This window comes from Zonotrichia albicollis, chromosome 7 (genome assembly GCF_047830755.1).
Source record: "Zonotrichia albicollis isolate bZonAlb1 chromosome 7, bZonAlb1.hap1, whole genome shotgun sequence".
Classification (NCBI taxonomy): Eukaryota; Metazoa; Chordata; class Aves; order Passeriformes; family Passerellidae; genus Zonotrichia; species Zonotrichia albicollis.
In genome coordinates this window covers 624571-649375 of record NC_133825.1, presented here as the reverse complement: position 1 = coordinate 649375, position 24805 = coordinate 624571, and the positions used below count along the sequence as shown (strand labels likewise).

The 24805-nt window shown below is 47.4% G+C and overlaps 1 protein-coding gene and 1 long non-coding RNA gene across 2 annotated transcripts in view; both read left to right on the top strand.

Moving 5' to 3' along the window:
* The window catches only part of LOC141729535 (olfactory receptor 14A16-like), a 40130-nt gene extending 24751 nt beyond the window's left edge, over positions 1 to 15379 (top strand). Inside the window, 1 exon segment of the mRNA XM_074544243.1 lies at positions 14389 to 15379. Within this exon segment, the coding sequence (XP_074400344.1) occupies positions 14389 to 15379 (991 nt within the window).
* A 4802-nt stretch (positions 15380 to 20181) lies between these two features.
* Positions 20182 to 22526, top strand: LOC141729591 (uncharacterized). The gene is made up of 2 exons (XR_012581023.1): positions 20182 to 20566; positions 21184 to 22526. It is a non-coding gene; the product is annotated as an uncharacterized LOC141729591 (long non-coding RNA).
* Positions 22527 to 24805: the final 2279 nt, after the last annotated feature.

Sequence of the window (24805 nt, the reverse complement as noted above, 5' to 3'; positions counted from 1 at the left end):
ACTTTGAATTCAAATGAAAGTCTGACAGTAACTGGAGCTCAAAGGCAGGTCACTTCTACAGGCTGTATCAGGGTGAAATTACACCAACAGTCTGATTCACTTAGGTTATCGCAGACTTCCTGGTGTTCATATACACCAGGGGAGGTTCAGACACTAATTACATCTGGTCTCTCATAAGCCATCCTATTGATGACTAAGCACTTTACTTTGATTTCTTCTCCTCAGATTCCTTGAAGTGTTCACAGTTCTCGTTCTTGCTATTCTTACTCCTCACATACCTGATTCTCGTGGATTACTACAGTAGATATGTTTAAATCTTTTATCTCAGAAGGTTTTCCTATGGATCCAGTATACTGATTAAATGCCAGGGACCAAGGCCATTCAGCATTGCTTTGGGTAGAGGTACTCTCTAGTTCTAAAACTTCAGTTATAATTCCATACAAAACAATTCTGTACACTAAAGTATGAGCTACTCCCGACCGCAATATACTCATTTTGCCCGAGTAAGTTTTAGTCTCAGTTCATTGTCTCCTGGTGTCACTCCTGAAGGGGCTTCTGGGCCTTCTTCACCCGAGAGTGATGGATCCAGGCATTCTGCTCCTTGATTTTGATTGCAGTGAAGGTGGTGAGAGGTACTTGCAGTGGTCTCTCCCACTATGGTTCCGAAGTCTTCTCTGTAAGAGACTTAACATATACATCATCCTACATCATCCCCAGGCTATCTAACTCCCTGCTCCGAGTTCCAGCCACACGTTTCTCAATTACTCTGAGCTGTTTGTTTAATGCCACCATGTAGGTGGACATTCTGGACATTCCCCTTGTATTCTATATGGTCTTCTATAAGGCATTCCAAAAGGATTCAGCATTCCTTTAGCTCAAAAGGTTTAGTTTGAATTTGCAATAGTGTTAGTGGAAGAGCTTGGGCTAGGGTAGATTAACTTCTTGCCCCAGTCTTATGATTTGCTGCTTAATCAAATGATTCATTCTCTCCACCTGGCCACTTGATTGGGGGCGGTATGGGGTGTGAAGTTCCTAATCTATGCCCAGATGGCTACTAATCTGTTACACTATTTTGGAAATGAAAGGTGATTCTTTATCTGAGGATATTGTGGCTGGAACTCTGAAGCGTGGTATTATCTCTTGTAAAAATGATCTGGTCACCTCTTGAGCTTTGACAGTTCTGGTGGGGAATGTTTCTGGCCACTCTGAAAAGGTATTTATTAATACCAGTAAATACTGATACCCCCCTTTCCTTGGGAGTTCTGAAAAGTTGATTTGCCACTGCTGTACAGGCTCATGGCCTCTCCCAGTCCGACTGAGTTTTGGCCCGAGGGTATTTTGAGGTTAGTCTGGAGGCAAGGATCACATTATCAGCTCACCTGAGTGATAGTGCTATATAAATTCCTGACAACGATACAATGATTGTTTCAATCAGATGTGTGTTCTAGAAAGCCTGTGGGAATTACTACTTCAAAGTCAACACTTCATTCCAATGCACTCTGTATCACTCGCAGCCTTGGTCATTTCGAGAAAGGAGCCACACTCTATAAAAGGCTTTTAAGCAGTTAGGCCCTAGTGTGTTTTCTAGTGCCCTTCCTTCACTAGTAACCACGAAAATGGGAAGGGATTACTAGCTCTCTTTCAATGGTAGCCCACCTCTTGCAGTTGCACGTCTCTTTTGATTAGTATTATTGTATTATGGCTTACCTTCGAGGAAAATCTGTACCTCACCCTTTGCTGCTTTCTTTGCCTCTCCATCCGCCAGCTCATTTCTTTCTTCCAATTTTAAGCTCACTCTCTGGTGTGCCTTATTATGCCTTTTCAGGTAGCTGAACTGCTTCCAGCAGCTGGATTGTCTCTTCTTTCTCTGTGAGGTCAGCAGTCCCCTCTCCTTCCAGATGGCTCCATGCACAACTCTGAATGCCTTTTGCTGTTTCTAAGGCATGGGTCCATGCATTTATCTCAGCATCCTGTGCAGAGGTACCTGTTGGTAAGGGTCCACACTCTATTACCTCTCTGCAGGTAGTCACTGTGAACTTTGCAATGTCGCTTTCTTGTCAGTGAACCAGGTCTCTGCATCGTCCAGAGGAGTGTCCTTTATGTCTGGACAGCTGGAGTAGGTAGCTTCAATGGTCTCTAGGCAACTATGGTGTACTGCTTCTCCTTGATTCCACTGAGAAAAGAAGCTGGATTGACAATATTAGTCACCACTATCTCTACATCATCTTGCTCTACCATGATGGGCTGGTATTTCGGAAACTTGTCCGGTGAAAAGCCAGTGGCCACCCTTTACTTCCAGTACTGCAGACACTGTGTGGGACACTAGCACAGTCATTTTTGTCCCAGGGTAAACTTGTGTGCCTCTTGAATGTTCAGCACAACTGCTGCTACAGCTCTGAGGCAACCTGGCCATCCTTCGGCTGTTGCATCTAGTTGCTTAGAGAAGTAAGCAACTGCCCTCCGGTATGGACCCAAGTCTTGAGCCAATATTCCGAGGGCAATTCATTGCATGGAAAAATAGAAAGAATGGTTTACTTACATCTGGAAGTCTCAAAGCTGGTGCTGACATGAGAGCACTCTTTAGGTGGTGAAAGGCCCATGTGGTGTCTTTTGTCCACTGGAGATCTCTGTTTCCATTGGCAGTAAGAGCATAGAGGGGTCTGGCGAACAGTCCATAATTATAAACCCACAGCTGGCACTACCCTGCCATGCCTAAAAGGATTCTGAGTTCCTTCGTTGTCTGGGGTTTCGGGGTTTGGCACAGGGCTTCCCTGCCCTAAAGTCTGCTGCTCAGCACTCACTTCTTACCCCAGGTAGATTACCTTCTGTTTCACTACCTGTGCCTTTTTCTTTGAGACTCTGTATTACTCTGTATCCTTGGAGTCTTAGGAAATTCAAAAGGCTTACCATCCAGGCTTCCCTCATCCGAGTGGCTACTAGAAGATCATCTATGTACTGCAACAGCTTCCTTTCCTCTTGTGGAGCTTCCCAGGACTCTGGGTCTTTGTAAGCTGTTCTCCAATCGGAGTGGGGAATTTTTGAAGCCTTCAGGCACATGGACTATGTGTGCTTGTGTTTGAATGCAAAAATTTTCTGGCTGGCTTCGTGGATGGGGAGGTAAAAGAAGGCATCTCTTAGGCCTAAAACAGTAAACCAGGTTAGCTCAGGTGTGAAACAAGTTAGTAAAGTATATGGATTTGCTACCACAGAGTATAAATTCTGTGTTATCTTATTGACAGCCCTCAATCTAGTACTATCAATTATTGGGCTGATTCCTTCTCTATCTTGCTTTTGAGGGTACTGCTCAGTTCTCACTGGTTGTGCTCTTTCCTTAAGCTTGATTACCATGGGGAGGGCATTTTTTACTCTCCCTGGTACAGCAGAGGCCCATACTCTTGAAAACACTTATTTACTTATTCTAATATCTCTTTACTAATGTCTTTCTTAATTTCAATGGCTGTTAATGTTAAGCCTAACATCTTTATATCATTTGCCTCCAGAGTAACCTTTCTCATTTGAGAATGTTTAGCAAATTGAGCCAATTGTACAAAAGCTTTTAAGTACACGTTACTTTAGAGGTTTGCAAAAGTATGCCTTCTCAGACTGGCCAGTTGTTCCCCACACTACAATATAAGCATTCTTCACAAATACTAAAGCTTTATTTAAAACTGAATATATAGCCCCTGTATCATCTAAAATTCCACCCTTTTCTTTGTTCTGATCTCACTGCCTCTCGCAGAGGGGTCTGTTACATCCTAGTTCTGGATGAAATTGGACTGCCAGGAGGGGGATGGGTTCGAGTGGGTATACTTTTGGAGCCTGAGTCTTCTTCCCTTTTGGGGAGGTCATCCTTATCTTTCTTCCCTTACTTTTAACAAATCATATGTACTCATTTTGCAAACTATAATCGCTTTATATTTCAGCATGATAATCCTTGTTTGACTTCATACAGTGTTACCTTATGCCGCATGCTGAACAACATGCTTGATTTGCCTTCTCTTTGCATTGTTTTCCTTTTCAAGGGCCAAGACCAGTGGGTCTGAGAGCGGTCTGGTCCCACAGTCCCTTTGCTGTTCTTGGTGATTTCTTAAAAAAAAACATATCAGCATACAAAACCTCATCTCATTTACTTTCCCATTTTAAAACAGCATTAACTGCAATGAGGTATTATAAATCTTTTTATTTTCTGAGCTGCCCTTACTGGCATCCTTGTTCCAGTGAGCCCCTCCCAAAAGGGGCTAGTTCAGGAACCTTTTTGCTCTGGTTAGTTCTCATTATCTCCTTCCCCTTATGCTATCTTGTTTCTACCCAAACTTCTCTTCACAGAGCTTCACAGTAGTTTCCCAGTCTTTCTCCCACACACAGCTCTAGGTGGCAGGTATCAGATGTGATTTCTCGCACACAGTCTTTAAGATTTAGGTTCTGAATCAGCTTGATCAGAAAACTTTAATTACACTCAGGGCCTGTGCCCTGACGCTTATTAGAATAGCAATACCAGCGTCTCTCACAAACTCCACATCGCAATAATACCCACACACCATGCCAGCCTCTTGATGCACCAAAGTCTCTCAGGGAATTGCCCACAATAGCAGGCTATTCTGTTTATTACAGGGAGCTCTTAATCCTCTACGGCAGGTGTTTCTCAGTCTAGACTTACTATAGTACCAGCTGAAGTCTCATAAACTCATTCATCTCTTCTATCTAAACTCTGTTTTACAAAATGTCAGTCTTCTCTAGTTCTCTTCTTGCACAATCTAATTAAAATATTGTTTCTACTGACACCCACTTCACTGCCTTGCAAAAGACTGTGCTTGTTACAGCAAAACTCTGATATGCCTACAAACACAGACACTTACACACTCCCCCCTTATTTCAAATTCATTAGAGCCAGGGCTTGAGTTGCTGTGGGGGGGAATTCTTGGAATTCCTTTAATTTGTTTTACCACAGTTAAACATAAATCACCATACCATAGTTCTTCTGTGTAAAATGCTACTCTTGTTGCAAACAAAATCCTAAAATCTCCACAAACACTACTATACACTCTGAGAATCAAATTACCACAATGCAGTGGAAGAAAATCACCACACAAAATCACTGGGAAAGGGCATAACTCTCAAAGTCCTCACTTTTCCCAACACAATACAGCATACCATAATTCAGCATTTACTCACATCAGTTTTTCCTGGACACAATCAAAATAACAGCACACAGTAAAATTCCAAAAATCAAGTCCAAACATCCAGGGCAAAGGAACTCTCTGAGCTCGTACTCACGGTTAAAATGTACCAAATCTACACAATAAATACTGTCACTGATGTTTCTCCACTTGTTCCACTTCTCCGCAGAGCACTCCTTGCCTCCACAGCCTGCCTCAGCTGGCGCCTCAAGCCTCACCCAGCCACTTCAAACACGGGTAGAACTCACACCCCTGCACCACAGGTGAACTCACTTGTTCACTTTCTCTGTCATATGCCACACACTTGCACCACACACTTGCACGATTACGAACACATTAACCGCACAATGCATTATCCATACAATGATACAGTGTCTGGACACCACACACACACACACACGCACACACAGGTTCACTCGACCCACCCCCAGGGTCACTAGTGGTCTGCTCTACCAGACAGTGAACCCCTGCCTCTAGTCCAGGTACTTTATCAGCTGCATCCACAGGCCGAGCACTCAGACATCTCTGAGTGACTTACTCAGCTGTTCTATCTCTCTTTTTCCCCAGGGGGCCCTCAGTACATACCGTATCCTCAGCAGGCCAGCAGGTCCTTGTCTGTCCTCGCAGGAGGCAAGCTGAGACAAGCAGAGCTCCTCCAGGAAAATCCTGGGCCCGCCTTGGAGGTCAGTCTATCCCCTCTGCCCGTGCAGAGACCGAGAAGTCCCTACTGGCTGGCTTGCCATAATGTTTTGCGGAGAAAGAGAAAAAGAACTCCATAACTTTGTGAAAATTGTAAAGCCGGTATGTTTTATTACAGCGCCGGATGCATACGGAGATAACTCTCCTTAAAAGCCATGTGTACCTCTGGGAACTTCAGGTCCCTTTTTATCCCCCTCTCAGATACATATGCACACAATTTTGCAATAGGTTCATACATATTCATTTTTACAAATTTCACGTGACATTTGCTGCTAGTTCTTCTTTATCAGAAAGAATTGCTAGGTCAGGTTGACCGGCTCTCACAGCAGTCTCTATCTCTCTCTATCATCCCCTGTCTCCCCCCTTATTTCTGTCCTTCACTTAGCAACTTCACTGAGCCTAGGTTCTGCAGTCAGGCTACATAGCTTTGTTTCAAACTACAGACTCAACTCAAAGATGTAATTTCACCTAAATCAAAATGAATTTCTACGCTGGAAAATTTCCACTTTGTCTCACACTACAGAATCTCATGGAACCATGGGTCAGTTGTGGCAATGGAGATCCAAGGAAACAATGGTGAGACTGTGGAATACAGGAATCATGGAATCAAGGAGACCATTGTGCAAATCATGGGCCCTATGGAAGCAAGGATCAACAATCAAACTGTGGTTTGATTGTAATTGATTTAAAATAGAAACAAGGAGCCATTGTTTCACAGCAGGGCTGCGTAGGGCCAATGGACCCTTGTGACTCTGTTGGGGCTCATGAAACCAAGAAGCCATTGTGACATTGCCAGACCTCATGGAATCAACGAGAGCATTGTGACAGTCTTAGGACCCATGAAGTCAATGGAACATGGAACAGGTCTGCCTGGTTTGGCCTCCTGGGGGCTGTCTGACATGTCCCACTGAATTTGACATGTCAAGGGCCACTTCCCATCTGATGGTGATGCACTGGGGCTCCGTGCTTTTATTCCTATGAGAAAGAACTGTCTTTCTTGTCTAGGCACCCATGGCCAAAATTGGGCTTCTGCGTCTAAAATTCTCTATATCCAAGGATTACTCCCAGACAAAATCTGCCCGTACAGTCAAGTCTGGCTAGACTTGGCCTCTGGTGACTGCCTCTCATCTGCCCCTGCACCACTGGGGCTCACTTGTTTCCTTCCTATGGAGACCATTGTGACACTGCAGGGCGTTGTGGACCCAAAGGGCCATGGTGACCATGCAGGCCCTTGTGGAACCTGTTACACTGTAGGAACTTGTGGAACCAAGGAGAACATTGTGACCCTGCAGGGTACCATGGATCCAAGGGGCCACTGTAACACTGTGGGGCCTTGTTGAACCAAGGACATCTTTGTGGCTCTGTTGGGCTGCATGGTCCCAAGGGGCCAGTGTGAAGCAGCAGGTCTTCGTGGAACCAAGAGGTCATTGTTGCATTTCAGTGCCTCATGGAGCCAAAGGGCCGTTGTGATCCTGAAGAGCACCATGGATCCATGGAGAGTATTGTGGCATTTCAAGGCCCCATGGAATCATGGAGAGTATTGCGACACTGTGGGGCCTCATGCAACCAAAGGAACATTGTGACCCTGCAGGGCCTCATGGAAGGAAGGGGTCATTGTGACACTGTGGGAAGTTGTAGAAACAAGGGTGTGGCTGGTCGGCTTTCTGTCTCTGCCAGACACGCATAGGATGGTTCTGGGGCAGCTCGTGCTTCAAGGACGAGAGCGGACTCTTCAGTTATTCGGTCTTCGGAATTTTTTATGATTTCTTATCTACAGAGTTTTTCTCTCTGCCCAGCTGGGATCTGACCAGCAAGGCAGCCAAAGGCACTCTGCCCACCCACGGGGAGGTAGTGTCTTTTTATAGTAAAACCTACGTACAGCATATTTACCTTTTATCCCCAATACCTTTCACCCTTGTTAGTAAGTGCATCTTCACCATGAACCAATCCACAAGTGCCAACATCGCCACAGAAGATGGATGACAAGAAGAAGAAAGAAGAACCATGAGGCAGGCCCTGATTCTTCCATCTTGTCTCCATTACCCCCTGTACCAAAACCCTAAAATTTACATTTCACCCTGTAAATATGTCATTTCTGCATCATTCAAACCTGAGCGATTCCCATGTCCCCACACAGAGGTGGCACATCCCTAGAAGGGTCAAAGTCAAGCCACCAGGTGCTTTTGGCAACATTCCAAGACCTCCGAGCCCACCAAGGGTTCTCTTGGTAACTCTGAATATCCAAAGTGATGTGCTGAGTTCCCACACAAGGGAGTCACTTTTGCGCTACTGGAGCCCATGGAACCAAGAGGCCATGGTGACACAGAGGGGCTTCCTGGAACCCATTGATCATTAGGACACTGTGGCGCCTTGTGGAACTGTGGAGACCATTAAGATCCTTAAGGACTTGTGTAACCAAGGGGCCATTATGACACCTTAGGGCATCACGTGTGACGGTGGTCACAAGGGCTGCAGGTGAAGAGAGAAGACGAGAATGTCTACCTCATGTTCAGAAGGCTTGATTTATTATTTTATGAGATATATACTACATTATAAGTATACTAAAAGAAATAGAAGGAAAAGTTCTCAGAAGGCTAGCTAAGCTAAGAATAGAAAAGAATTAATAACAAAAGAGCTCTCTCCGACTCTGTCCCAGAGAGAGCTCGGTCCATTGGTTAGCCATTAATTATACACATCCAATATGGGCCAATCACAGGTGCACCTGTTGCATTCCACAGCAGCAGATAACCATTGTTTACATTCTTTTTCTGGGGCCTCAGCTTCCCAGAAGGGAAAATCTTAAAGATTTTTTTCTTTATGAAAAGAAGTCTGTGACAATCATGGAAGTAAGAGAACCATTGCGACTCTGCAGGGCCCTGTGGAACCAAGGGAACACAAAATAGGTAAGGCTGCCTTGGTCTCCCAGGGTCACGTGACAGGTCTGGCTGACCTTGGGATTTGGAAGGCCACTCCCATCTGCCCCTGAAACACTGGGGCTCTGGGTTTTCCTTTGTATAAAAAAGAACTGTCTGTCTTTTCCAGGTATGCATGGCCAAAATTAGGATTCCACCTCCAAATTTCTGTGTATCCAAGGATTGATTTCAGACAAAAGCTGCCAGGACAGACAGATCTGGCAGGTCTTTGACTTCTGAGTGCAAGAACTCACCTGTTTACCAAACACTGGAAAGGACTCTGCTTTGCTTCATATAGAAAAAATCATCCTTCTCCAGGCACAAATGTCTAAAATTAGGACTCCACTTCCATAATTTTGAATATCCAAGGGTTGCTTCAAGCAAACCTGGCAGGACAGACAGGTCAGACTTTCCTTGACCTCTAGTGGCTGCCCTTCATCAGCTCCTGAAACATGGGGGCTCCATGGTTTCATTCCTATGGAGAGCAATGTGACATTTGGGAGCCTTGTGAAATGAAGGGGCCATTGTGACACTGCAGAGCACCATGGATCCAAGGGACCATTGTGACACTGTGGAGCCTCATGGAACCAAGGACATCATCGTGGCTCTGTTGGTCCACATGGTCCCAAGGGGCCAGTGCAAAGGCAGTGGTGCGGTATTTAGTCCAGCTGTAACTCAGTCAGTCAGATTTTATCCCAAAAGAACTGAGTGTGAATTTCAAGTCCTAGGAATCATTCATTTAACATAGGGTGAGCTTGAGAGTTCCCCCATAAGCCTTTAGTGTTGCTATACTGACTTGTCCAAGTTCTACTACCCTATTGGTTACTTGTTTACCCTATATGGTTATTGTTCTAGGGTGTTCTACCCCCAAGTGTACATGTTGTTGCTTCCCCTTTGTCATGGGTATTTGGATCCTGCCCCTCATACTGTGCTCAGCTTCTCCATGTTTATTGTTTCTCACCCTGTTATTAAAGTTCCTTTTAAGCAACTCCATTGATCCTGCTCCTTTTCATTTTTGCCACCCTCGCCTTGAAGTCAGAGAACCAGAGAGGTTTGTCACAGCCACCTTCATTGTGACTTCTGGTGCCCAAAGAGGGACCATGACATTCAGGGCTGCCTGTGTCAGTCACGTCAGCTGGAGTTAGCTGTTGGATAGGCCAGTACTCCCTGGGATTTTGGACTGGTCCGGGCCTGGCAGATTCATTGTTGCTTCAAGGGTTCTTGCCCAGGATCGGCAGGGATGACGATGGTTTCAACTGCACAGGATTGCAGGTGGGTTTGGGGAAATGCAAGACGTTTATTGCCCATTTTGCCACTGTGTTTTTTTCACAATATGCATGCACATCCCATAATTGATTTGGGGTGTTCCGGTGGCTCTTCTCTGTAAGGAAGAGAAAGAGAAAAATGGGCAGCCAGATGTCCAAAGTAGAAAGGAACATATATGGATGCTTTAATTCTCACTGACCATGACATAATATTTTCAAGAAATGAATTAAAATCAATCATGAGGTGGATCATTACAAGCTTTCCAGAGGCCTTTGCTGATGAAATCCATACCACTTAATTTTAGGACTGAGTGACTTTTAAACTGTACAACTTTTGATCAAAAGGGACCCCACTGCACCCCACATGCTCCCCATCTTCCACATGACCTTTGACCAGCAAGCAGTGTGTTGAAACTCAATCCACTGGTGACTCTTAACTTGGGACCTCCCCCCAAACCTGCCTTTCTCAGACCTTCCACGATGGTCCAAGATGGCAATGGCCACATGGTCTTGGAGCATCATGCTCTGGAGACTCAAGACAGAAGGAGTCCGAATGTGGCTCGGGAGCCCAAACATCCTCCCTCTATCTTGGGTCCTCCACTTCCTGCTACCACAACCTTCTCTTTTGCCCTGAATGAACCTTCAGACTCCATGCCCACAACTGGGACATGTCCCACTGTCAATCATCCTCTCCACCCTGGACCATGCCTACAGTTAAGGAAGGAGACTACAAATAGCCTTGAAACTCCTCACGGCCCTGGTATGTTATGAAAGAAGACGGCAGAATCCCAGGTATCAGCCATTGGTTTACGAGGAAATCAAAGAGCTCTGTAGGGCAGCTAAACACCATAGGAAGGACTTACCTTGTTTTAATGGCCTAATGAGGCCCATGTTTACAGCATATGTCCTAACCTGCTAGGATTTAAAGTATATTATGACCATGTTGTTGCCACCTACAGAATACACCCTGTGGGAAGGGGGATGGAAGTGTTTACTAAATGAATTAATAGCAGACTATGCTACTAATGAGGCAAGGGCAGAATTGACAATCAACCATCTAGCTGGAGAAGGACAACACAGCCTACCATATGATCAAGCAGTAGGTATCCCCAGAGAAGTATTAGATGATTTCAAAGAGATGGCTTTGAAAGCTTTAATCCAGGTATCAGATGGTAGCATCCGAATTTTTTACTACCTTGGGTGGCTGCAGCTAAAGCTTTAGGACAGTTAGACCATCCTGGGTGCCTGTTAAGTGAGCACACCAATGCTACCTCCCTCACATTGAGTGGCCTGCTCTCAGACATAGAAACCATCAGACATGCTATCTTGCAGAACAGCGACAGAGTTTTTACTCTGGGCACATGGGCATGGCTGTGTAGACTCTGAGGGCATGTGTTGCATGAACCTCTCCAGCCACAGCGAGTCAATCCACAAGAGCATTCAGGTACTGAAGGAAGAAAGCTTCAAGAAGCTTCAAGTGGAAAACAAAGACTGGTTCAACAAACACTTCCAATCCTAGGGATTAAAGGGTTGAATGATGTCTAGCTAAAACAGCGTCTTAGTTGTTGTTGTAGTATTGTTAATTGTCCCATGTTTGTTTCAATGATCTTAGAAAGTCTTGGAAAATTCTTTCAGTTCCATCTTTGTTGTAAAACAGAAAGGGTGAAGATATGCAACACAGGATCCTCATGGACCCCTTGGAGGAGAGAACTGGAGGCCAGGATGGCACATAAACCTCTCAGAGACTCCATGTGGGAAGGTAAATCCTTAAAAGTACCAAAAAGTATTCTTAAATCCAAAAAGTACCTTAAAATCCTTGAGTATCTCAAGGCATTAATGAGTGCCACTGAGTGTCAGTACAAAGCTCTCAAGAGACTCATTAAAGCAGAGAACTGGGGCCATGATTGCACAAACCTCTACCAGAGTCTGTATCAAAAGGGAAACACCAAGTACCTTGAAATAACTGAAGTACCTTGAAGCATTAATGAGCCATACAGAGTGTTTTTACTGACAAAGCCTCTCCAGGGACTTATTACAGCAGATAATTGGAGGCCATGTTTGCACAAACCTCTCAGAAACTCCAAGACAAAAGCCAAACCCAAAGTCCTTTGAAAAACCTGCAGTCCTTGCAGGAAGCATTAAGGAGCCCCAGGGCCATTCCTGCGCAAGGCTCCCCAGGGAATCCTTCCAGCAGATCCTTGACGCCACTGGGATGTGGGCTAGGGGGGGATGCTGAGGGCAGGACAAGGGGCTGACAATGCCCAACCTGGCTGGGGCTGTGCCAGGAGGCCCCAGGGCCTCAGGACAAGGTGGCTCCTTGCAGCCCCTGGTGTCACAGACCCTGCTGTGCCCCAGGGCACCAAGACTTGGCTTCTCTTTGTCCCCCCTTGTCATCACTGCCTCCAGTTCTCTGCTCTACCTGGGGACACTTTCTCAGTCGTGTCCCACAGTGGGACCCATTAAAAGTCCAAGAAAGTCTGAAGTTGGATTCTGACTTGGAGTTCTGGAGAGGTTTCTTCAGCTCCCTCTCAGGGACTGATGTTCAGGGCCTGAGCACAAAGCCCCAGAGGCTCATTAAAGTCCTTGTGCTGTGTCTGTGCTGCTGAGCTGGGCTGGGCTCCTGGCACAGAGGCAGCTCCTGGTAACCAAGAAGAGCTTCAAAAGCACATTTCTTTTGATGAGCAGCTCTTCTGCCAGCCCAGCAGGGCTGGGGCACTGCCTGCAGCCACCCTGGGCACAGCACAGAGGCACAGAGAGCTTCAATCAGTCAGGGCTGGGAGGGTGCTGAGAAGTGCCTGGGGCAGAATCACTGCTAGCCCTTGGCACAGGAACCTCTGGCTGCAGGACAATGCAGCTGCATTTCCTGGAGTGATCTCCTAAAGCTGGGACATCCCAATGCCTACAGACTCTGTGAGTACAACTCTGAATATTTCTGGTGTGGGGGAGGTAAAACACTCTTGAAGCTCTGACATGCTGAGGGTTTCTGATCAGACATTAAATATTTCCAAGACAAGGACTTTGTAAAAAATGAGGTAATTTCCTAAGACTTTGCATTCAGTTTCCTACTATTGGACAATGGCAGAGAAGGGGAGATAAATATTAAAGGCTGATTATGTATTATTTATAATTAATTTTGACAAGTGCCTGAGACAATGCAAACTGTACCTTTTAGTGATCAGTAAGAGATCTCTAATTTTCTTACAGCTACTCTGCCCATGGACAGCACCAGCATCACCTTTGCTCTACCCATCAGGCTCAGTCTGAGCTGTCTTTTCTCCAAGCTGCAAACAACCTGCTCCCAGCCAGGGCTCTGCAAACAAGCAGGGTTCTCTCAAGCCAAGGGGAGTGCAAAGAGATTTGGGGTCTGTGAGTGCTGGGAGAGATCAGGCACAGGGAAACACCTGCAGGACGAAAATCTGCAGGAGGCAGAGAGAAGATCAGGCAATGAGGCAAAACAATCCTCAGCAATGCTGTGGCAGGGAGAGTTCAGAAATGCCCACAGGATCCTGTCCAGTGCAGCTCCTCCCTCTGAACAAGCCCCCCAGCCCAGCCTCTGCCCTCAGGGCCGGGGCTCCAAGGCGTGCAGCCCCTCCTGTGCAGGCAGAGCTGCAGCAGAGCCGTGGGGCAGCTCTGCAGCCCCGGGCCCAGTTCCCTCTGCAGAGCACAGGGCTGGGAGCAGCTGCCCGGCACTGGGGACTCTGGCAGGGGGCACAGCTGGCTCAGGGTGACGCTGTCCCCAGTGCCCGGCTCTGGGCAATGCTGTCAGTACAGCCAGGGAAGGAGCTGCATCTCCCTCAATTCAATCCCATCAGAAGGACACTTGGGAGTTTCCCTGAGATTTCAGTCCAAGCTGGGAGCTCCAATCCAGGTTGCAAACCTGTTCTAGAGCATCTCTGAGTTATAAGATTGTTGGGGAAAGGCAGAGGTGTTCTGAGACTGAAAATGCTTTTGGGTTGGTGAAATAAGCAATGTGAATACTTGGCTACAAATGTGGAATTGAGCTATGGTGGATCCATCTGCTCTCAGTACCTGGGTCTTTCTAAGAAAAACATGGGAGTGTGAACATCCTCCATTTGAGAAAAGACAAAGCCCAGAAAAACTCCCAAGCTGAATGCAGTGACAGACCATCTCCCCTCAGGCACCACTCATCATCTTCCCTCAGGAAACTCACTCTGTTCCACCAGAGTGCAGCAAAAATTCTGTGGGTTTCTGATATCCAACAGCAACAATTAAGATGGGTGGGAGTTTATAAAGGTAACCTCAAAACTCAGAAAAACTGAAGACTATGTCTGTGTGTTACAGAGGAGGGTGTATGGGAAATGTTTTTGGTTACAGGTCTAACTCTTCACTGTCCTTTTCTTAATGAACAGGGCCCCATGTCCAGAGGCAGCAAATGTCCAACAGCAGCTCCATCAGCCATTTCCTCCTGCTGGCATTGGCAGACACGCGGCAGCTGCAGCTCCTGCACTTCTGCCTCTTGCTGGGCATCTCCCTGGCTGCCCTCCTGGGCAACGGCCTCATCATCAGCACCATAGCCTGCGGCCACCACCTGCACACGCCCATGTTCTTCTTCCTGCTCAACCTGGCCCTCAGCGACCTGGGCTCCATCTACACCACTGTCCCCAAAGCCATGCACAATTCTCTCTGGGACACCAGGAACATCTCCTACACTGGATGTGCTGCACAAGTCTTTCTGATTTTCTTTTTTCTTGCAACAGAGTTTTGCCTCCTGACCATCATGTGCTATGACCGCTATGTGTCCATCTGCAAACCCCTGCACTATGGGACCCTCCTGGGCAGCAGAGCTTGTGCCCACATGGCAGCAGCTGCCTGGGCCAGTGCCTTTCTCAATGCTCTGCTGCAAACAGCCAATACATTTTCCCTTCCCTTGTGCCATGGCAATGCCCTGGGCCAGTTCTTCTGTGAAATCCCACAGATCCTCAAGCTCTCCTGCTCCAAATCCCACCTCAGGGAATTTGGGCTGCTTGCTGTTAGTGCCTGTTTATCACTTGGCTGTTTTGTGTTCATTGTTTTCACCTATGTACAGATCTTCAGGGCTGTGCTGAGGATCCCCTCTGAGCAGGGACGGCACAAAGCCTTTTCCACCTGCCTCCCTCACCTGGCCGTGGTCTTCCTGTTCCTCAGCACTGGCACATTTGCCTACCTGAAGCCCCCCTCCATGTCCTCCCCATCCCTGGATCTGGCCCTGTCAGTTCTGTACTCGGTGGTGCCTCCAGCCCTGAACCCCCTCATCTACAGCCTGAGGAACCAGGAGCTCAAGGCTGCAGTGTGGACACTGATGACTAGGTGGTTTCAGGAACATTAAACTGCTGGCCAGTGTTTGCTAATCACTTGCAATAAAAGTAATCTTTGATACTTCTTCTTGCTTTCATTTTAGAGTTTCTTTACCTTTGTTTTACTTTTTTCTTATTGTCCAAAAAGAAATGTCATTGTTTGTTCAACTGGTCATTTTGTTCCTCTCCACCATCCCTGTGGCCACAGACTGTGGCAATGAGGGGCTGTGTTCTTGGTGTCCTTAAATGAAATTATGATCTCTACCAAAAAAATTTTCAGCGGAAAACTGCAGAACTTTTCTGCCCTTTTGTTCCCTTCTCTGGAGCTGCAGCAGCAATGTCTACTGGGGGCAGATCAGTGCCAGCCCAGCAGCTGTGCCCAGCACCAGCAGCACTTGGTGTTGCCAGTGCTGCTGCCGTGGCCCTGCCCCGCTGCCCTGGTGGCCCTGGTGTTGCTGCAGGGCCTGAGTGCTCTCGGGGCTGGGCACAGCCCTGGGGGTGGCAGTGCCGGGGCTGCAGCAGGGACAGGCCATGGGCACTGCTGGGGCAGCGCTGATGCCTCAGGCCAGGGCCTGGGGGCTCCAGGCTCCTTGCCCAGGCTCTCTCAAGAACATGCCCATGCCAATGCTCAGCACAGAAAAGCCCCGTGAGCAGCCCCAGGCTGGCCGTGGGCAGACTGGGGGCAAACAGCATGGCTGGGGCTCTGCAAGGGCCCTGGGGCAGACGGGAAGGAGCAGCAGAGCAGGGGCTGATCCATCCCCAGTGTGCTGCACAGCCCAGGGCAGCGTCCCAGAGCGTCCTCATGGAGCTGCCAACAACATCCCCCCTCTGCAGCCCTGGCCTCTCCCCCAGCTCACACAGGTGCCCCATCCTTGCAGGCACAGACACGGCAGCATTGGCTCAGCAGCCCCTGTTTGCATTGCACAGAGCAGGCAGCAGCACCCCCATGCTGTTGGTGTGGGGACATGAACCTGAGGGAGCACAAATGCCATCAGCCCCTGGGGCCAGCAAGGGCTGGGGGACACCAGGGAATCCACTCAGCTTTGTCCTGGCCTCTGCACTCAGCCAGAAAGTTTGTTCCCATCAGCTGGGAGTTTCCTGTCCAACTGCAGACGCTGTTGCTCAGAGCCAGGGCTGCCTGGCAGCCACCCCCAAAGTGCACTGAGCATTTCCTTGGCTTCACCTTTGCTTTCTTTACTCTTCCTGAAAGAAATTTCTTCCTCTTGCCCATCCTGTTCCCTCCTCTCCAAACAGCCCATCCCTGTTTGCCCTTTCCTCTCTGGCCCCACTCCCCATTGCAGTTCCTGACTTGGCCCCGTGGGAACATCCCTTGGGCAGCAGCATCATCCTACGAGTGCTGCAGGAATTGTTTGCAGGCTCCTACAGTGCCTGGTGCTGCTCCCTTGCCAGAGGCACCCCAGGCCAGGGGGGCACATCTGGGCTGCTGTGTCTGGCTCTGGGGCTCCCTGTTCTGGGCAGTGAGGAGGAGCTGCAGAGGCTCAGCAGGACTGACAGGATGGGCTTTGGGGCTGGCAGGAGAAGCTGAGGGACCTGGGCTACTGGAGCTCCTGAAGGGGAGGCCCAGGACTCATCCTGAAACTTCTCCAAAAGTGGGTTTCGAGCATCCCAGAATCTGCAAGGTTGGAAAAGCCCTTGGAGATCATCAAGTCCAACCTGTGCCCTGACTTGGCCTTGTCTTCCCTGAGCCTCCTCTTTTCCAGGATAAACAACCCCAGCTCCCTCAGCTGCTCCTCACAGGACTTGTGCTCCAGACCCCTCCCCAGCCTTGTTTCCCTTCTCTGGACACGCTCCAGCCCTCCATGCCCTTCCTGAATTGGGGGGCCCAGAACTGGACACAGCACTCGAGGGGCTGCCCCAGCAGTGCTGAGCACAGGGGAAGAATCCCTGCCCTGCTCCTCTTGGCTGATCCATTCCTAACCCATATGAGTGCCAGGGATTGGATGAAGGAAATTGTGGGGAGGATATGGGGACAAAGTCCTATTGATTGTCAGCCATGAGGGTTTTTTTTTTCCTATCTGTTCAGACTCCAACAGAAGGTGCTGGGCGTCAATATCAATTGGACATTGCTGATACCAAATATAAAGAGGAGATGAATACTGGACAAAACAGTTCTCACTGCTTTTTTTTTTTTTTTTCAGTGTAGCAGATTCACTTTGAAGACATTTCTGAAATGGTTCCACAAGGCCTTGCTGTGTCACAATGGACTTCTGGTTCCACGAGCTTTCCTACTGCAAACAGTAGTCTCCTTGGTTTCGCAGTGTCACCATGGTCCCTTTGTTTCATGAGGTTCTGCAGTAGAACACAGTCACCTTTGTTCTGTGAGGTTCTGCAGTGTCACAATGGACCCATGGTTCCACCAGGCCTTGCTGTGTCACAATGGCCCCTTGGTTCCAACAGGTTTCTCAGTGTCACAATGGTCTCCTTAGATCTGCAGTATCACAATGGACATTGGTTCAATGTGGCCCCAGTGTGCCAAAATGGATTTTGGTTCCATGGGGTTCTGCTGTGTCACAATGGACCCTTTGTTCCATGAGTTTGCTCAGTGTCACAGCTGACTCCTTGGTTCTGTGAGGCTCCACTGCCACCAAATCTCTGAAATATCAGAATAAGACTTGTCAACACTAATTTCCTGTTTAAGTGGGTATCATTTATTCAGGTCTGAGGTCTAGCGAGGGATAACTCCTAACCTTATGTGGACATGTAATTCTACCAGTGTCACCAAATGTGTATTACAATTTACCGATTACCCTAAAATCTACCCCAAGTTCCCAGATTCGGACCTTCTTTTTTCTGTCACTGCATTCTTGAGCCAGATGTCTTCATCATCTCTTCCAATCATTCCTGCTGGGAAAGCAGAACCTGCATGCCTTATTGTTGTGATGAAAGTTCACAGACAGGGCAAAAATGGAATTAACCCTTTTGGTATCAAGGCCAAGGCTTTGTGTGGGCAGGCAGAGGCAGGCAGAGGAAGAGCTGTCAGCAAAGGAAGGGCCCAGCCACGTGGGGCAGCCAGGGGATGCCGACCGCCTGCAGGGACAGAGGCGCAGGGCAGGGACACCGTGGGACAGCCTGGGCTGCTCAGGGCACAGGGATGGGCAGCAGCTGCAAGACAGCCCTGCCAGAGCCACCTTGGGCAGCACTTTGGCCATGGCTGCTGGCCCTGGGCCTGAGGCAGGAGCAGGAGACAAGTGACCCTTGCAGGCCTGGGGCCTCATTGCCTCCTTGTCCCTGCTCAGCAGCCTGGCAGGGGCCGCCCCATGCTCCTGCCCTTGGCATTGCACATCCCCACATGCCAGTGCCCATCCCGGGAAGAGCCCTGAGCAAGGAGGGAGGGACAGGATCTGCCTGGCCAGGGACTGGGGCTCAGGCCTTGGCCCTTTGCATTCCTGAAACACATCCAGGTGTGCTCAGCACCAGAGACACCTTTGCCTTGTTTGTGCCCAGCTGTCATCACTGCCTCCAGGGTTCTGCTCTAACTGGAACCTGGGGACACTTTCCCAGTGGTGTCCCTCAGGGGGAGCCATTAAAACTTCAAGAAAATTTGGAGTTTAAATTTAATTTTGTGTTATTGACTCTCAAAGACTGAGTCTGATGTAAACAACAGCAAAGCCCTGAGAGTGTCATTAAAGTTTTCCTAGTCCAGTTATGGAGAAAGATTTCAAAGAGCAGTAATAAAATATACATTCCTTTTTTAAAGGGTGTCTTTGATTAAATTTCCCTTTAGAGCAGAGGTGATTACAGCATTCTGTGATTGATATTGACCCAGGGTCTCTCCTCAGCAGCTCTGGCCTGCTCACAGAAGCTGTGCCTGGAGCTCTGACCCAGTGTGGACAACCTTGCTCCACATTGCCCAGCCCCATCCTGTCTGTCCTCCCTGCCCTGGGCCCTGCTGTGCTTGCAGAGCTGGCTGCACTCAGCCTAAGAGGGGTTTTCACTTTTTGGGGTCTTTTGAAGCAATCTGAAACTGCTGAGTTTCCCCAGTGCAAACAGACACACTGCTCAGGTGTGTGCCAGCCCCAGGTGCCACCAAAGGCACTGCAGAGCTGCCCTGGGCCAGCTGTGAGGGTGGATCATCAGCCCAAGCTGCACTGGGCACTGCCAGGGGCTGTGGCCATGGGCACTGCACTGACCCCTCTGCTGGGTTTGGCTGCCACGGCCACAGTGAGAAATGAAACTGTCCTTGGAAACACTGGGGAGGACTGGGACATACTGGGGACACTGGGAACACTGTGGGAGACACTGGGACAGACTGGGAGTGACACTGGGGGATACTGGGACTAACTGGGGACACTGAGGACATTGCAGAGAAAACTGGGGACACTGGGGCATCCTGTGGATGACATTGGGAGGAACTTGGAATGACTGGGAATGGGCACAGGTGTATTGGGAAGGACTGGAGGGGTACTGGGGTTGAACTGGCTTGTACTTAGGATGAAATGGGCTTTACTGGGGTTATACTGGTCTGTACTGGAAATGGACTGGACTGTCCTTAGAGGGACTGGACGAGGGTGGTTTGGCTGTTCCCGCCTCCACCGCATCCCATTTGCCAAGGCTCCCGCCCATCACCGTTCGCAGTCAATCAGCACCGGGGACACGGGCCATGGGGCGGTGCCTAGGTAGGCGCCATATTTTCTCTTTGCATACAACGCCCATCATGCCCCGCGCTCCACAGAACACCCTGGCATCCGTCCCCATCTGTCCCATCAGTGTCGCCAGACCCTCCAGGATCCCTCAGTGCCCCCTCAGCGCCCATTCGGGACCTCCTAAAAGCGTCCCCAGACCCCCTGAGTGCTCCCAACCCCACAGATGCCCGGTACAGCCACTTCTGGGAATTCATCTCCTCTCCACCGCGGCCCCAGAGCCCCTCAGAACACAGTCCCGCGCCTGAAACTCCTGCCATGCCCAGCGCCCTAATTGCCCAGTTAGAGCTCCCCGAGCTCCCCCCAAGGGCTCCCGAATTAAGTTCCCCCGAGGACTTGAAGTCGAGGCTCGGACGCAAAAGTGTCCCCCAAGTGCCTTCTCGGACCCCCAAACATCGTGTTCAAGCCACTTTCGGGACTACAGCTCCCATCATGCTCCACGGCGCACGCCCAGCCCTATTCCAGCCGGGATTTATCTCCCATCATGCCCGGCGTTCCTCCGAGAGCAATTGCAGCTGCGCCTCCAACTCCCGTGATGCTCTGCGGCCTCGTTAAACTGTATGATACCCGCGCCTTCAACTCCCATCACCCCCCGCGCCCCAGAGAGCCCCGTTCAAGCCCCCCAAGGGCCCGCCCAGACCCCGAAGGGCCCCAAATTCCCCTCCCTGACCTCCAAGGGCTCCCCTGAACCCCCAGGTGCTGCCCCGGACCCCGAACTGTCTCTCGGAATCCGTGAGTGCCCCTCCAAGTGCCCACCTGGCTCCCCCAAGTGTCCTCCAGGTCCCCAAGTTCTCTCTGAATTCTCTCCCCAGACCCAAAACTGCCCCAAATGTGCCCCAGAAATGTCTCCACGGACCCCATAGTGCTGACCCTTGACCCTGTGTGAGAAAAAGATCATAAAAAAGGTGACAAAAAGACTACAAATATAACTAATTACCATAAAGAGGAAGAAATAAGTCGCCAATATTAATTAATGGAATTGTCTTTCTTAGCATGAGAGACAAATCTTTTTTTGGTTGCTAAAAATGTATAGATTTTTAAAGAAAAATATTAAAATAATGTAATAAAAATAATGAAAAATACTATTATAAATTAGGATAATATAATAATAATTTTTTATTAATTAAATTTTATTTATGAGGAAAAATAATTTTTTACATGTTTTGGGATGTCAGTCACAGATGGGCAATGTCAGAATATTCAGTCTGGGACTGAGGAGCAGCTTGTCCAAACAGGCTCAGCCTGCAAGGGGCTCATTCTTCTCCCTGCCCAGACCTGCTCAGGAGACATTCAGCATCAAGATCACTTGGGGAATGCTTCTGTGACCGCTTCTCTGAAATAAAAAACAAAAAATGCACCATTGATTAAAAACCAAAAATCAGGATGTGCACTTTGGAATCTCCCTCATGAAGAGAACTCCAAACTGACTCCAATCACTGCACAAGCCCTGGAGACTCAAAGACAATGGAAGGGAGACAAAGAGCTCCTGAGGGCTTTCTGTATTTTAATCAGCCCCACGCTGGATTTGGGGCTGGGTCCAGGACCCTCAGGCATGCAGAGAAGGATGAAGAAGCTGCTCAAGGAATCAGCAGCAGAACTCCAAGTGCCTTGGAGCATGGCTGGGCCCCAGTGAGGGCAGGGAGTGCCAAAGGCTGCCCAGGGCCTGGTGAGAGCAGATCCTTGAGGCCAGGATTGCAGGGAGCCCAAGGTTCTGAGCAGGGAACTGCAATGCTGAGCAAGGCCTGGCAGAGCTGGATTTTCTCTCCTTTCAAGGGTCTCTGGGTAGGCACTGTTGGTTTCAGGTTCATGGTCCCTGTACTGCTCTTGGCCTGCTCTGGGTTAGGGTGACGAAGGCAAAAAGCTCTGACCATGGTCCTGATGTTGTCTTATGTTTTCTCTGGTTAGAGGGGTTATTTTAATTCTTCATTTGCATAGTGGCTTGTTGTTCTAGTGGTTGTTGTAAGGTCATTCTTTTCTGCTAGGTCTTATAGGATTTTCATATTTGGTTATTGGGTGACATAATCCTCTTCTTTATGGTGTCGGGTGGTTCGCCATCTTAGATGAGAGTGGGAGTGATAGTAAAAGGTTTTAAAATCATAGCATTTGGGGAATTAGAAAGAAGCTAGACTTAGTGGGGCCCTGGAAAAATGTTAAAAATAGACTCTGAAAATGTTAGGCTTTGTGTTTGCCAGGTCATGTGAAATTGCATTTACTTAAGCAGTATATGATAAATGATATAATTGTTCAATGTTATGATTGTTTAGTAATTAAATATAATTATTGTATAATCATAAGAAGAGTAATGAGAAACTATGTTAGAAATTTAAGGGGAACTACGAGGAGCTCATGCTTGGATAAAATCTATGTATACCATAGAACAATATATGTTTAATAATTAACATGAAAGTTATATAACGATAGAATATAAAAACATGTTCATCCTGAATGCATGTTGGAGACAGATTTGGGTTTGTACCCCTGACACCCAGAACTCTTCAATAAAAGCACCTGCACAGAATCATTCTCGTGATTATGTGCTTCTGAACGCTAACAGGAGCAGTGGGGGTAACACCTGACAGTGAGGGGATTTACATAATTATAAATCCTTTAACTAATATTGGAATTTGACATAACTATTAAACATTCAACAAACAATCTATGACTAACATTGGAACTTTATATTAACTCCTTTAACAATGAGCTTTATATCAACTCCTTTAACAATCGATTCCCTACAATATCCCTCTCTAATTCTTCGCGAGGATTAAGCCTGCATCAATTAGCAATTACTTCTTCTTGAAAGTACAATTTTCTTACAATTTTTAATATTGGTTGTAAATTTGCTTGGCATCTTCACGTTCTTGATCATTCATTATCATGATTTTTTACTTTTACTTCTTTTAATTAAGCTCTTTTGGTATCATTAAACTTGCTTGTGCAGCAGATGTTATAACTCGGATTATACAGGGGAGCATGCAAGTAGGAGGATTAAACTAGCAATTTCACATAAGATGAAAAAAGGTTTTTTTTCCACCAATTTCCTTTTAATGACCAGAAATTGTCCCACCAGCTGGTATCGAATGTAGGGGTCCACTCTTGTGTTCCAACATAAAATAACTTCCAGATTTCCTTTGACATATTTCTAATTACTTCACTGCAGTCATCCATTTCTAAGCAGCACTTGAGGAGTTAAATTTTCCACATATGCTTCCTTCATCGACCAATAAATAACCTACTGCTAGTCTGATTTGATACACTACAGTTCTAGTCTGGGATAGTTGGTCATTTATGTGGTCTAAAGCTAGAGAGGTTCAGTTCGATACCATTTCAAGTACTGCTTGTAATCTTAGAATCCGATTTAACGTATAAATTTATTAGAAGACTTAGTAGGGGATGTGGTTGGTTTTGACTCTTCAGTGGGAGGTGGTACAGGTCCTTTAATCTGGGTTATATGTGTCCATCCCTTCTCTTGGGTCTGTATGGCTGTATTGGTGGTGAGTAGGACTTGAAAAAGCCTTCAAACTTAGAGGTTAAAGGTGCAGAGTTCCATGATTTAACTAACACCCAGCCCCCTGGATTGATCTTATGTACCTTAGTGTCTAAGGGAGAGGTTTGAGGGAGATAGCCCTTTTTCCTAAGACCTTCTAACATACTTCCTATACCCTTTAGATATTTTTGGGTGGCTGTCTCTCCTTCTGGATAAATTCCCATGCTGTACGGGGTTGTCAAGAAGGGGAGTCCAAACATCATTTCATAAGGTGACACTCTTATACCTGATCAAGGCCTTGTTCTAATTTGTAACAGTGCTAAGGGTAGACATTTAAGCCAATTCATTTGGGTTTCTGCAGTTAATGTAGTTAATGTGTTTTTGATGGCTTTATTCATTCTTTCTACTCTTCTGGAGCTCTGGGGATGCCAATGGGCTGTGCAACCTCCATTTCATTCCCAGGGCTTCAACAACTTGTTGTAAGACTTGGGCAGTAAAATCTGGACCTCGGTCAGAATCGACATTATTTATCAACCCATATTGGGGAATGATGTTTTTTAGGATTGCTTTCGTGTACTTGGGCTGTCTCTGTTTTGGTCGGGAACCGCTCTACCCAATGGATGAGGTGATCCACGGTCACTAATAAGTGACTGTGTCCCTGAACTGGGGACATTTCTGTGATGTCTACCTGCGCACTTTGGAATGGCCACAAGGCCAACTCTCTTCCCCCAGATCAGATAGCACACTTCTCATTACTTTCTGATTCATTTGTTGGCAAGTTAAACATCCCTTGGTAACTGCCTTTGCTATGGTACGTACTCCCATGCACATAGGATCCCTTGGAAAGTGGTCACATAATCCTTGTATTCCCCAATGGGTCAACTCGTGTAACTCCATCATCACCTTTCAGGCCAGAGCTTTATTTAAAATTTGCTGTCCATCAGGGGTCCACCATTCTCCATTTTCTTTTTGCTGTCCTCTCATCTTTTCTAACTCTCTTAATTCTTTCTTGTCAAAGATCGGTTTTTTCTTTTTTTCTTTCCCTACTAGGTGTTTTACCTATCTTAAGAATTTTAATTGGACTTTCCTGTTCCAAAGCTACTTCTTTCACTACTTGATCAGCTAATTGGTTTCCCTTTATTTCAAGGGTGTCCCCTTTTTGATGTCCTTTTGTGTGAACTTTGGCTATCTCTATTGGTTTCCTCAGGGACTCTAGTACTAATTTTCTTAGCTCTTCATATATTAAATTTTTGCCTTTAGAATTTAGGCAACCCCGTATTTTTCTGAATGTATGGATAATTTTGAATGCA